Source organism: Trachypithecus francoisi, unplaced genomic scaffold, assembly GCF_009764315.1.
Source record: "Trachypithecus francoisi isolate TF-2019V2 unplaced genomic scaffold, Tfra_2.0 Lachesis_group1, whole genome shotgun sequence".
NCBI classification, from domain to species: Eukaryota; Metazoa; Chordata; class Mammalia; order Primates; family Cercopithecidae; genus Trachypithecus; species Trachypithecus francoisi.
In genome coordinates this window covers 142,409,490-142,421,755 of record NW_022681454.1, presented here as the reverse complement: position 1 = coordinate 142,421,755, position 12,266 = coordinate 142,409,490, and the positions used below count along the sequence as shown (strand labels likewise).

At 37.7% G+C, this 12,266-nt stretch overlaps 1 protein-coding gene across 4 annotated transcripts in view; it reads right to left on the bottom strand.

Moving 5' to 3' along the window:
• Positions 1 to 8,445, bottom strand: part of CUNH4orf51 (chromosome unknown C4orf51 homolog) — a 71,236-nt gene extending 62,791 nt beyond the window's left edge. For all 4 annotated transcript variants that reach the window (XR_004438159.1, XR_004438158.1, XM_033215401.1 and 1 more), the window contains exon 1: positions 8,124 to 8,445. Coding sequence is in view for 2 of the 4 variants with exons in the window: in XM_033215401.1 (XP_033071292.1) it covers positions 8,124 to 8,356 (233 nt within the window). In the remaining 2 variants the exon portion in view is untranslated. The remainder of the gene's footprint in view (positions 1 to 8,123) is intronic.
• Positions 8,446 to 12,266: the final 3,821 nt, after the last annotated feature.

Here is a 12,266-nt window from a genome sequence, read left to right as displayed (position 1 = left end):
TTTCTTATTCATTACTATACTGTATTCCATTGTATGACTACACCACAGTTGACTCCTCTGTCAATGAATAGTCCTTATTCTACATTTTGCTTGTTTTAGTTTTTTTGGCTATTATGAAAAGTACTGCTAAGAACATTATTGTACATGTCTCTCAACATACATGTGAAAGCGCATTTCAGTTGGAGTAGAATTGCTATGTCTACAATATCCGTAGAATCAACTGTAGAAGGTAAAAACTAAACTTTTTCTAAAGCGCGATATCAACGTACATTCCCATCAGCTGTATATGAGAGACCTTACTGTTAGGCATCCTTATCAACACTTAGTAGGCTTTTTTTTAAGACTCAAGGGGTACATGTGCAAGTATGTTACATGAGTACATTGTGTGATGCTGAAGTTTAGGCTTATATTGAACCTGTCACTCAAATAGTGAACTTAGTACCCAATAAGTAGTTTTTCAAGCCTTGCTCCTTTCCCTCTCTGTCCTCAGTGTCTACTGTTCCATTTTTATGTCCATGTGTATCCACTGTTTAGCTCCCACTTATAAGTGAGAACATGCTGTGTTTGATTTTCTGTTTCTGCATTAATTTACTTACCAGCTGCATCCATGTTGCTGCAAGGGGCATTATTTTATTCTTTTTCATGGCTGTGTAGTATTCCATAGTGTATACATACCACATTTTCTTTATCTAATCCACCATTGATGAGCACCTAAGTTGATTCCAAGTCATTGCTATGGTGAATAGTGCTGCAGTGAACATATGAGCACATGTGTCTTTTTGCTGAAATGATTTACTCTCCTTGGGATATATACCCAGTAATGGGATTTGCTGGGTCAATGGTAGTTCTATATTCAGTTCTTTGAGAAACCTCCAAACTACTTTCCACAGGAGCTGAACTAATTTGCATTTCCACTAACAGTGTTTAAATGTTCCCTTTTCTCTCCAACCTCATCAACATCTGTTATTTTTTGACTTTTTATTAACAGCCATTCTGCTTGGTGTGAGATGGTATCTCATTGTGGTTTTGGTTTGTATTTCTCTGATGATTAGTGATGCTGAGCATTTTTTCAGGTTTGTTGGCCACTTGTTGTGTCTTCTCTTGAGAAGTGTCTATTCATGTCCTTTGTGCAATTTTTTTTTGAGACAAGGTCTCACTCTGTCACCCAGGCTGGAGTGCAGTGGCATGATCATAGCTCGCTGCAGCCTCAAACTACCAGGCTCAACCAATACTCCCACCTCAGCCTCCTGAATAGCTGGGACCATAGGCACATGCCACCACACCTGGCTAATTCTTTTTTTGGGGGGATTGGGGGGAGATGGGGTCTCCCTATGTTCCCAGGCTGGTCTCAGATTCCTGGGACAAGCAATCCTCTTCCTGCCTCAGCCTTTCAAAGTGCTGGGATTACAGGCGTGAGCTACTCACCTGGCCCTTTGCGTACTTTTTGATGGGCTTGTTGGTTTTTACTTGTTGATTTAAGTTCTTTATGGATTCTGGATAGTAGTCCTTTGTTGGATGCATAGATTAAAAATATTTTCTCTCATTCTGTGAGTTGTCTCTTTACTCAACTGATAGTTTCTTTTGCTATGCAGAAGCTCTGTTGTTTAATTAGGTCCCAATTGTCAGTTTTTGTTTCTGTTGTGTTTGCTTTTGAGGACTTAGTCATGAATTCTTTGCCTATGGCAATGTCCAGAAGAGTGTTACCTAGGTGTTTTCTTCTAGGATTATTATTATTATTATTACAATTATTTGTTTTTGTTTTTTTTTTTTTTTTTGAGACGGAGCTCTGTTGCCCAGGTTGGAGAGCAGTGGCTCGATCTTGGCTCTCTGCAAACTCCGCCTCCCGGGTTCACGCCATTCACCCGCCTCAGCCTCCCAAGTAGCTGGGACTACAGGCACCCGCCACCATGCCCGGCTAATTTTTTGTATTTTAGTAGATACAGGTTTTCATCATGTTAGCTAGGATGGTCTCAATCTCCTGACCTCGTGATCTGCCCTCCTTGGCCTCACAAAGTGCTGGGATTACAGGTGTGAGCCACCACACCTGGCTTATTTATTTATTTATTTATTTATTTATTTTTATGGAGTTTCACTCTTGTTGCCCAAGCTGGAGTGCAATGGTGCGATCTCAGCTCACTGCAACCTCTGCCTCCCGGGTTCAAGTGATTCTCCTGCCTCAGCCTCCCGAGTAGCTGGGATTACAGGTGTCTGCCACCATGTCCAGCTAATTTGTTTGTATTTTTAGTAGAAATGGGGTTTCACCATGTTAGCTAGGCTGGTCTTCAACTCCTGACCTCAGGTGATCCGCCTGCCTAGGCCTCCCAAAGTGTTGGGATAACAGGCCTGAGCCACCGCGTCCAGCCTCTTCTAGGATTTTATAGTTTGAAGTCTTATATTTAAGTCTTTAATCCATCTTGAGTTAATTTTTTTATATGGTGAAAGGTAGGGGTCCAGTTCTCTTCTGCATATGGTTAGCCAGTTTTCCCAGCACCACTTATTGAATAGTGTGTCCTTTCCCCTTTTTTATTTTTGTTGACTTTTTCAAAGATCAGTTGACTGTAGGTGTGTGGCTTAATTTCTGGGTTCTTTATTCTGTGCCATTGGTCTACATTGACAATATTAATGGTCTTTTAAATTTTAACTTTTCTGGAAGGTGTTTAGCATAAGCTCTTTGTAGTTTTAATTTGCGTTTTATGATTGCTAATGCAGTTGAGCACCTTTGGTATGTTTATTGGTTATTTGGATATCTTGGTTTATTGATTTAATTTTGAAGTCTCTTTCCTGTTTTTCTAGTGGGTTGTGTTTTTTTGGTATTAATTTGTAAGAGTTCTTACAAATTCATATACATACACGTATATGTATATAAGTACATATATCTCTCATAGATGCCTTTTGTCAGTCACTAAAATATATTCTTCTCTGTGGCTTGCCTTTTTATACACCCTTAATATTGTATTTTGTTGAATAGAACCACTTAATTTTAAGGTTAGAATTTTAATTCTAACTTTTTCCTTACAGTTAGTGCTTTTGTGTTTTGTTTAAGAAATCTTTGCCAACCTTGAAATAGTCAAGATATTCTCCATATTGTCATCTAATGGTTTCATTGATTTGCCTTTTACACTTTGGTATTTAATTCATCTGAATTAATTTATTTGGAATTGAAAACATTGCCTTTCTCTGCTGCTCTGCTGTTTTTTGTTTGTTTGTTTGTTTTTTGTTTTTTTTATGAATCAGGTATTTGTATATGCATGGGTCTGTTTCTGGCTCTTTATTCTGCTCCACTGGTCTTTGTTTATTCTTGTTTCATGAAAGCATCCTGTCTCAACTACTAAAGCTTTATAGTAAGTTTGTTGTTGATAGAACAAGACCCTCACCTTTTTGTTGTTGTTGTTTGTTTTGTTTGTTTGTTTTGAGAGTATCTCAGTTATTTCCTGGCTCTTTGTAGTTCCACATGAATTTTAGAATCATTGTGTCAAGTTCTACAAAAACACCTACTGGAACTGTATAAAATCTATAAATCAATTTGGAAAGAACTGACATTTTTACAATATCCTTGTATTAGTCCATTTTCACACTGCTATAAAGATACTACCTGAGACTGGGTAATTTATGAACAAAAGAGGTTTAATTGACTCAAAGTTCCACATGGCTGGAGACTCCTCAGAAAACTTACAATCATGGCAGAAGACGAAGGCGAAGCAAGGCACATCTTACATGGTGGCAGGAGAGAGAGAGCATGCAGGGGAAACTGCCACTTTTAAACTATCAGATATCATGAGAACCCTTTCACTATCACAAAAGCAGCATGGGGGAAACTGCTCACATAATCCAATTACCTCCCACCAAGACCTTCCCTCAACAGTGGGAATTATAATTGGACATGAGATTTGGGTGGGACACAGAGCCAAACCACATCAATCATCTTTCAATTAATGAACATGGTTTGTATCTCCTATTAGATTGCCTCTATTTTCTCGAATGTCTTCTAGTTTTCTGAGTGGAGATCTTGCACATCTTTGATTACATTTCTTCCTAGAGATGTGACCTATTTTAGCCATGTTGCAGGTGCCAATTTTTTTGTTTTTTTTTTTTTTGAGGCAGGGTCTAACTCTGTTACCCAGGCTGGAGTGCAGTGGCACAATCATGACTTACTTCAGCCTCCACTTCCCAGGCTTAAGTAATCTTCCCACCTCAGCCTCCCGTGTAGCTGGAACCACAGGCATGTGTCACCACCACCTGGCTATTTTTTTGATTTTTGTAGAGATGAGGTCTCACTATGCTGCCCAGGCTGGTATGTGGCATTTTGTACATCATTTTTAACTGTTACTGGCAAGCACTAACTTTTTAATTTCCTCTTTTAATTTAAATATTACACATTTGTATCATGCATGGCCAGGCGCGGTGGCTCATGCCTGTAATCTCAGCATTTTGGGAGGTCGAGGCAGACGGATCACCTGAGGTTGGAAGTTCGAGACCAGCCTGGACAACATAGTGAAACCTCGTCTCTACTAAAAATACAAAAATTTCAAACGTGTCCTTTGCAAATATTTCCCTCCACTCTATGGTTTGTCTTCTCATTCTCTTGACATTGTCTTACTCAGAACAGATATTTTTAATTTTAATGAAATTCAGCTTATCAATTATTTCTCTGATGGATCATATCTTTGGTGTTGTATCTAAAATATCATTGCCATTGCCATACCCAAAGTTATTTAAGGTTTCTCCTGTTATCTTCTAGGAGTTTTACAGTTTTGCATTTTACATTTAGGTTTGTGATCCATTTTGAGTTAATTTTTGTGAATGGTATAAGGTCTGTGTCTCAGTTAATTTTCTGGCATGTGGATGTCTAGTTGTTCCAACACTATTTGTTTTGAAAAGAACAATATTTGCTCCATTGTATTGCCTTTGCTTCTTTGTCAAAGATCAGTTGACCATATTTATGTGGGCCTATTTCTAGGCTCTTTATTCCGCTTTATTGATCTATTCTCTCACCGATACTACACTATCCTGATTACTCTGGCTTTATAGTGAGCATTAAAGTTAGGTAGTGTCAGCCCTCCAACTCTATGTTCTTCTTCGATATCGTGTTGGTTATTCTTGGTCTTTTGCCTGTCCATATAAACTTTAGAATTAGTTTGTTGATATTCAGAAACTAACGAGCTAGGATTTTTCTTAGAATTGCATTTAATCTTTAGACCAATTTGGGAAGAGGTGACATCTTGATGATACTGAGTCTTCCTATCCATGGACATGGAAAAATCTCTACATTTATTTAGTTCTTTTTAGATTTCTTTCATTGGAATTTTTTAGTTTTCCTTATATAGATCTTGTACATATTCTGTTAGATTTATATCTAAGTGTTTAACTTTGGGAGATGCTAATATATATGGTATTATGTTTTTTATTTAAAATTCCACTTGTTTATTGCTCATACATAGGAAAATAATTGAATTTTTATATATTAACATTGTATTCTGCAATCTTGTTGTAATAGCTTATTAGTTCTGGGATTTTTTTTTTTTTTTTTTTGCTGATTTTTTTCAGATTTTCTATGTAGATGATAGTGTCATCTGCAAACAAAGACAGTTTTAGTTCTTACTTCCCAATTTGTATGCCATTTCATTCCTTGTCTTGAATATAGAAAGAATCAAGACTTAATAATTTATACTTGAGCCACATTCCTGTCTTAGGAATTCCAAAATGTGACCCTTCCCTTATTTTAACCTTGACAGACAACTGGGATTGATGACGATATTTCATAATAACTTAAGGTCTGTATCACACTAATCTCCATTCTCCAAATTCAGAATCCTTTGGATTACATTTATAAATTTACATATCTGCAGTTAAAACTGGTTCAGAACCAAATGATCAAGACTTTTACCAAATTTTTTCTATCTCACACAATATGAATATTCAATGTATGTGGTAAATAAATATGGTGAGTAAAAAGTATAATGTATAATGTTTTGTATATTTTAATACTTTCCTGACTTAACCCACTTTATATGATCAGTCATTTTATGTTTTGTCCCAATAATTCTCCTTGGACCATTCTGATTTTACAGTGATGTAGAATGTCCCTCTATAGCCTTATGGAATTTTAATCAAATAGCTTTTGCTCAGAACTTAAAAAGACATTTGTCCTTGGGGCTAAAATTAGCCATGAAAAAGATTAAAAACAAAGCAAATTTAGAATATAATCAGTACTTTCAAAATGAGCTCAATCTGTACTTCATCTTCATTTATAACACTTGCTTCTTCTTAGCGTCTAATAGAATAAGCAATAGTTGTGCAAAGAATGTATTTACATTTCTGAGGTTCCAAAAACAGATGAACCTCACAAGCCCATGCTCTTTTGTGTTTTGCAATGTCACAGGCCACCTTGGTTGGAATGATTCACATAATGATCACTCTCTGAATAGGAAAAAATTCAAAGTTCTGTACATTTTCCACAGATGTTCTATACATTTTCAACAGATGTCCTAGTCCTGCATTTTTTTTAGTTATTAAGTATAGTACCTTTTTTCCTACTCTGGTAAGTGGATCTGTTTGGATACCACCTTTCTTTCAAACACCATTTTCAAAAAGGACCTCAGCAGTGCTTAAAGACTTCTGTTATGGTTTGAGTGTGTCACTCAAAAGTTCATGTGTTAGAAATTTAATCCCCAATGCAATAGTTTTGGGAGGTAGGGCCTAATAAGAGGTGATTGGGTCATAAGTGTGGAACCTTCACAAATAGATTAATAATATGAGCAGGTTAGTTATCTCAAGAGGAGGCTGTTACAAAGCAAGTTCAGTTTTGGTATCTCTCTCTGTTGCAAGCGCTCTCTTCCACATTTCATCCTCTGCGATAAGATGATCATCTTATTGCATCCTCACCAGATGCTGGTACTGTGTTCTTGGACTTCTCATCCTCCAATAACCATGAGCTAAATAAACGTCTGTCATTTATAGTTTACCCAGTCTGTGATATTGTGTTGTAGAAGCAGAAAATGGACTAAGACAACTCCACTACCTGGCCAAGAGGAACCTCAAGTATCACAGAATTAGCAAAGGGATGTCCAAAGCTAATTAAGTGTCAATACACTTGAGAGATATTTTTTAAATGCAGAAATTATAGTTTGTTGGACTAAACCAGGCAAGGCACCCAATTGGGAAGTCTTTCTGAGACATTTTAGCTTTAAGCACTTGTTTTGATGATTTGGAAAGGCCTGGATGGAAATATAACTAATATTTATCAGGTTATTATGTGGGTTATTGCTCACATCTGAAGTTGAGGTTAATAATTCAACTGCTTATCAAATAGGTTCCAAGAATTTGGATAAAATATTTACCAATTAATCTATACAGATGGATAGATTTAATAACAAGTCCTGATATTTTTCCACATCCCCACTTATACTTTCTCAAATGTACTTAGCTCCTGGCAGCTCCTTGATGGTGTTTGGGGCTAAATGGTTCTTTCTCCATGCAGTGTGCTTTTCCATTCCCCATCTCGCCTGCCTGTCAAACCAGCTTGGAGGAAACTTGTTTTACTGAGCTCTCTTCGGACATACAACACTCCCTCCCTCACCAGACACCCACAAAATCTCCTTTCTTTGTGCTGATTACTTATTTCTATAGTTCCAGTCACTTTATAAACTGAAATTAATTTTTTTGATTTTGGGCTTATCATAGGGCCTGGCTTGCAGTAAACACTCAGAAAATGCAATAACCACAGGTAGGGAATAGGGAAGGATTTCGTCAATTTCTTCCTGCTCTGAAGGAACTTCTAAGCTCCTGAAAGCCAGAAACCAAACAAGAAACAAAGTGAAATTCTCAGGAGCACCTTTTTGCTGAAAAGAGAACCCCAAATACCCAAAATTTAATCAAATATTCATATCCATATCGTTCAGGAGTAGGCAGTTATATATAATTTTAGGAATACTAAATAGAGAATAGGATCATAATTTCAGCTGGTCACTGACATTTAGCTCTTCTTCCTGCTGACATTTACAAAAGAAAATATAGAGGGTTAAAGTCTATGAAGTCTCTCAGGGTCTACAATACATCTTTCTTCTAAGAGCACTCTTGTCTATTTATAATGATATATCCAGGTGCAAATTACAAAGAAATCTTACTGTTTACACTCAGGCTGATGCTGTCCTGCTCTAAAAGAAAATTGGCTGCATGTGGACTTGTCCAGTTGTTTTTTCCGGTAACTGCCTATGTATGTTGTCATGGAAGAATCTGACCATCGTGTTTCATCCTGCCAAGATGCTCCAGCCTTGCATCTGATCAGATCAAACTCTTGAGAAGTAAGAGGGCTAAAGGGCAGGAGAATTTGTGGAGTCAAGTAGAAGAAGTGTGACATAACTACAAATGGCCTGCCCTGGATGAAAACTTGTCAAGTCCTCTGCATAATGAAGAATTAATTTCCTTCTAGTAGCAGGAAGCAATTGACTGGGCTCACCAAACTTTGTGACTCAACAGTTCACAGAGTGCAGAAGCTTAACTGTCTTAGATATAGTTGCCAAGCAACAGATCACAAAATTCCACAAATGCTACCCACTTGCCTCCCGAGGGAGGTAAATTTTAACTAATAAATTTGTAAGTTATATAATTTTCTGGATTTTGCTCTAAGAAATATGCTGCTTCATAATTCTGGCAAGAAAGCAGGTGGCAAAATTATTTGTATTTTACTGCTATCACAAATAAAGCAGTAATTCCTAATGATGGTGGTTCAAGAAGTGGAAATGAGATGAAAGAACAGTGCCAAGCATTCACTTCTCCTAAAGACCTCCAAGTGTCTGGAAGAGAACATGAACTGCCTGTAATGTCAACAATAGCAGGTGACTCAACAGCTTCTCATATGTCACAGAGTAGTGGTGCTCTGGCTGGCTGCACACTAGAGTCACCCTGGAAACTGTTAAAATAAGCAGGACTCCAGGCCCCCGCCACAGAGATTCTGATTTAGTTGATGTGGAGTAGGGCCCAGGCATCACTATTCGTTTAAAGCTTAATCCTGGAGGATTCTAAAGAGCAGCCAGGGTTAAGAATTAAGGTCATGGATGCAGAAAAAACTTTTGACAAAATCCAGCATCCCTTTAGGATTAAAACTTGAGGCAGAATTGGCAAGAAGGGACATACCTCAAAATATTAAAAGCCATCTATGAAAAACCCACAGCCAACATTATACTGAATGGGGAAAAGTTGAAAGCATTCCTCCTGAGAACTGGAAAAAGAAAAGGATGCCCACTTTCACTACTTCTATTCAGCATAGTACTGGAAGGCCTAGCCAGAGCAATCAGACAAGAGAAAGAAATAAAGGACATCCAGATGAGTAAAGAGGAAGTCAAACAGTTGCTATTCACTGATGACATGATCATATACCTAGAAAATCCTAAAGACTTATCCAAAAAGCTTCTAGATCTAATAAATGAATTCAGTAAAGTTTCAGGATACAAAATCAATGTATGCAAATCAGTAGCACTGTCACACACCAACAACAACCAAGCTGAGAATCAAATCAAGAACTCAACCCTTTTTATAACAGTTGCAAAAATAAATAAATAAATAAAATACTTAGGAATACACCTAACAAAGGAGACGGAAGATCTCTACAAGGAGGGTGGGCACAGTGGCTCACGCCTGTAACCCAGCACTTTGAGGGGTCAAGGTAGGCAGATCACAAGGTCAGGAGATCGAGACCATCCTGACTAACATGGTGAAACCCCATCTCTACTAAAAAATACAAAAAATTAGCTGGGCGTGGTGGCGGGCACCTGTAGTCCCAGCTACTCAGGAGACTGAGGCAGGAGAATGGCGTGAACCTGGGAGGCGGAGCTTGCAGTTAGCTGAAATCGTGCCACTGCACTCCAGCCTCGGTGACAGAGTGAGACTCCACCTCAAAAAAAGAAAAAAAAAAAATCTCTACAAAGAAAACTATAAAACACTGTTGAAAGAAGTCATATATAACACAAACAAATGGAAAAACATCCCTTGCTCATGGATGGGTGGAATTAATATTGTGAAAATGACCATATTGACAAAAGCAATCTATAAATTCAATGCAATTTCCATCAAAATGCCATCATCATTCTTCACAGAAGTAGAAAAACAATTCTAAAATTCACATGGAATAAAAAAAAAGTCTGTGTAACCAAGCAAGGCTAAGCAAAATGAACAAATCTGGAAGCATCACATTACCCATCTTGAAAGTATACTACAAGGCTATACTTACTAAAACAGCATGATACTGGTATAAAAATAGCCACATAGACCAATGGAACAGAATAGAGAACCCAGAAATAAAGCCAAACACTTACAGCCAACTGATCTTCAACAAAGCAAACAAAAACATAAAGTGGGGAAAGGACACCTTATTCAACAAATGGTACTGGGATAATTGGCAAGTTGCGTGTAGAAGAACGAAACTAGATCTTTGTCTCTCACCTTATAAAAAAATCGACTCAAGATGGATCAAAGACTTAAATCTAAGACCTGAAACCATAACAATTCTAGAAGATAACACAGGAAAAACTCTTCTAGACATTGGCTTAGGCATAGACTTCATGACCAAGAACTCAAAAGCAAATGCAACAGAAACAAAGTTAAGCAGATGGGACCTAATGAAACTAAAAAGCTTCTGCACAGCAAAAGATATAATCAGCAGAGTAAATAGACAACCCACAGAGTGGGAGAAAATATTTGCAAACCATGCAAAGTTTGCAACAAAGTCCTTTGTTCTAGACAAAGGACTATCTGGAATCGACAAGGAACTCAAACAAATCAGCAAGAAAAAAACAAATAATCCCAGCAAAAGGTAGACTGAGCATATGAATAAGCAATTCTCAAAAGGAGATATACAAATGGTCAACAAACATATGAAAAAATGCTCAACATCACTAATTATCAGAGAAATGCAAATCAAAATAAGGTATCACCTTACTCCTGCAAGAATGGCCATAACTTAAAAACAAAAAAATAATAGATGTTGCCATGGATGTGGTGAAAAAGGAACACTTTTATACTGCTAGTAGGAATGTAAACTAGTACAACCACTATGGAAAACAGTATGGAGATTCCTTAACTAAAAGTAGAACTACCATTTGATCCAGAAATCCCAGTATTGGATATCTACCCAGAGGAAAAGAAGTCATTATATGAAAACAACACGTGCACACGCATGTTTATAGCAGCACAATTTGCAATTGCAAAAATATGGAACCTGTACATGCCCATTAACCAAAGAGTAGATAAAGAAAATGTGGTATATATAGATACCAGGGAATACTACCCAACCATAAAAAAGAACGAAGTAATGACATTTACTGCAACCTGGATGGAGTTAGAGGCCATTATTCTAAGTGAAGTAACTAAGGAATGGAAAACCAAACATCGTATGTTCTCACTCATAAGTGGGAACTAACCTATGAGGACGCAAAAACATAAGAATTATATAATGGACTTTGGGGACTCTGGGGCAATGGTGGGAGGCAGGTGAGGGATAAAAGATGATACATTGGGCACAGTGTATACTGCTCAGGTGATGAGTGCACCAAAATCTCGGAAATCACCACTAAAGAACTTATCCACGTAACCTAAAACCAGCTGTTCCCCAAAAACTATTGAAATGCTTAAAAAGCACATTTTCTCTTTAAAAAGGGAGAGAGAGAGAGAGAGAGAGACAGAGAGAGACAGAGAGAGAGAATTAAAGTATTAAGGTCATAGAAATGCCACTATGAACTTTTTTACGTTGAGAAGTCATAGCATTTGATCTTCTGTTCACTTGAATCCCTCCATCCTTCACTAATAATTACTGTAAATCTGATTATTATGTTTGCCCATCTTCACTTCTCCAGATTAAAAAGCAATTCATTGGCAAATCAAAATGAAATTACTTTCTCAACGTTTGTTCTTTTTTTTTTTTTTTTTTTTTTTTTTTTTAGCCAGAGTTTCGCTCTGTCGCCCAGGCTGGAGTGCAGTGGCACAATCTTGGCTCACTGTAAGCTCCACCTCCCGGGTTCACACCACTCACCTGCCTCAGCCTCCAGAGTAGCTGGGACTACAGGCACCCGCCACTGCGCCAGGCTAATTTGTTGTATTTTTAGTAGAGACGGGGTTTCACTGTGTTAGCCAGGATGGTCTCGATCTCTTGACCTTGTGATCCGCCTGCCTTAGCCTCCCAAAGTGCTGGGATTACAGGTGTGAGCCACTGCGCACGGTTGTTTGTTCTTTTTTTAAATTAACTGTTGGTGCAGTAGTTCTCAACCCCCAGTGCT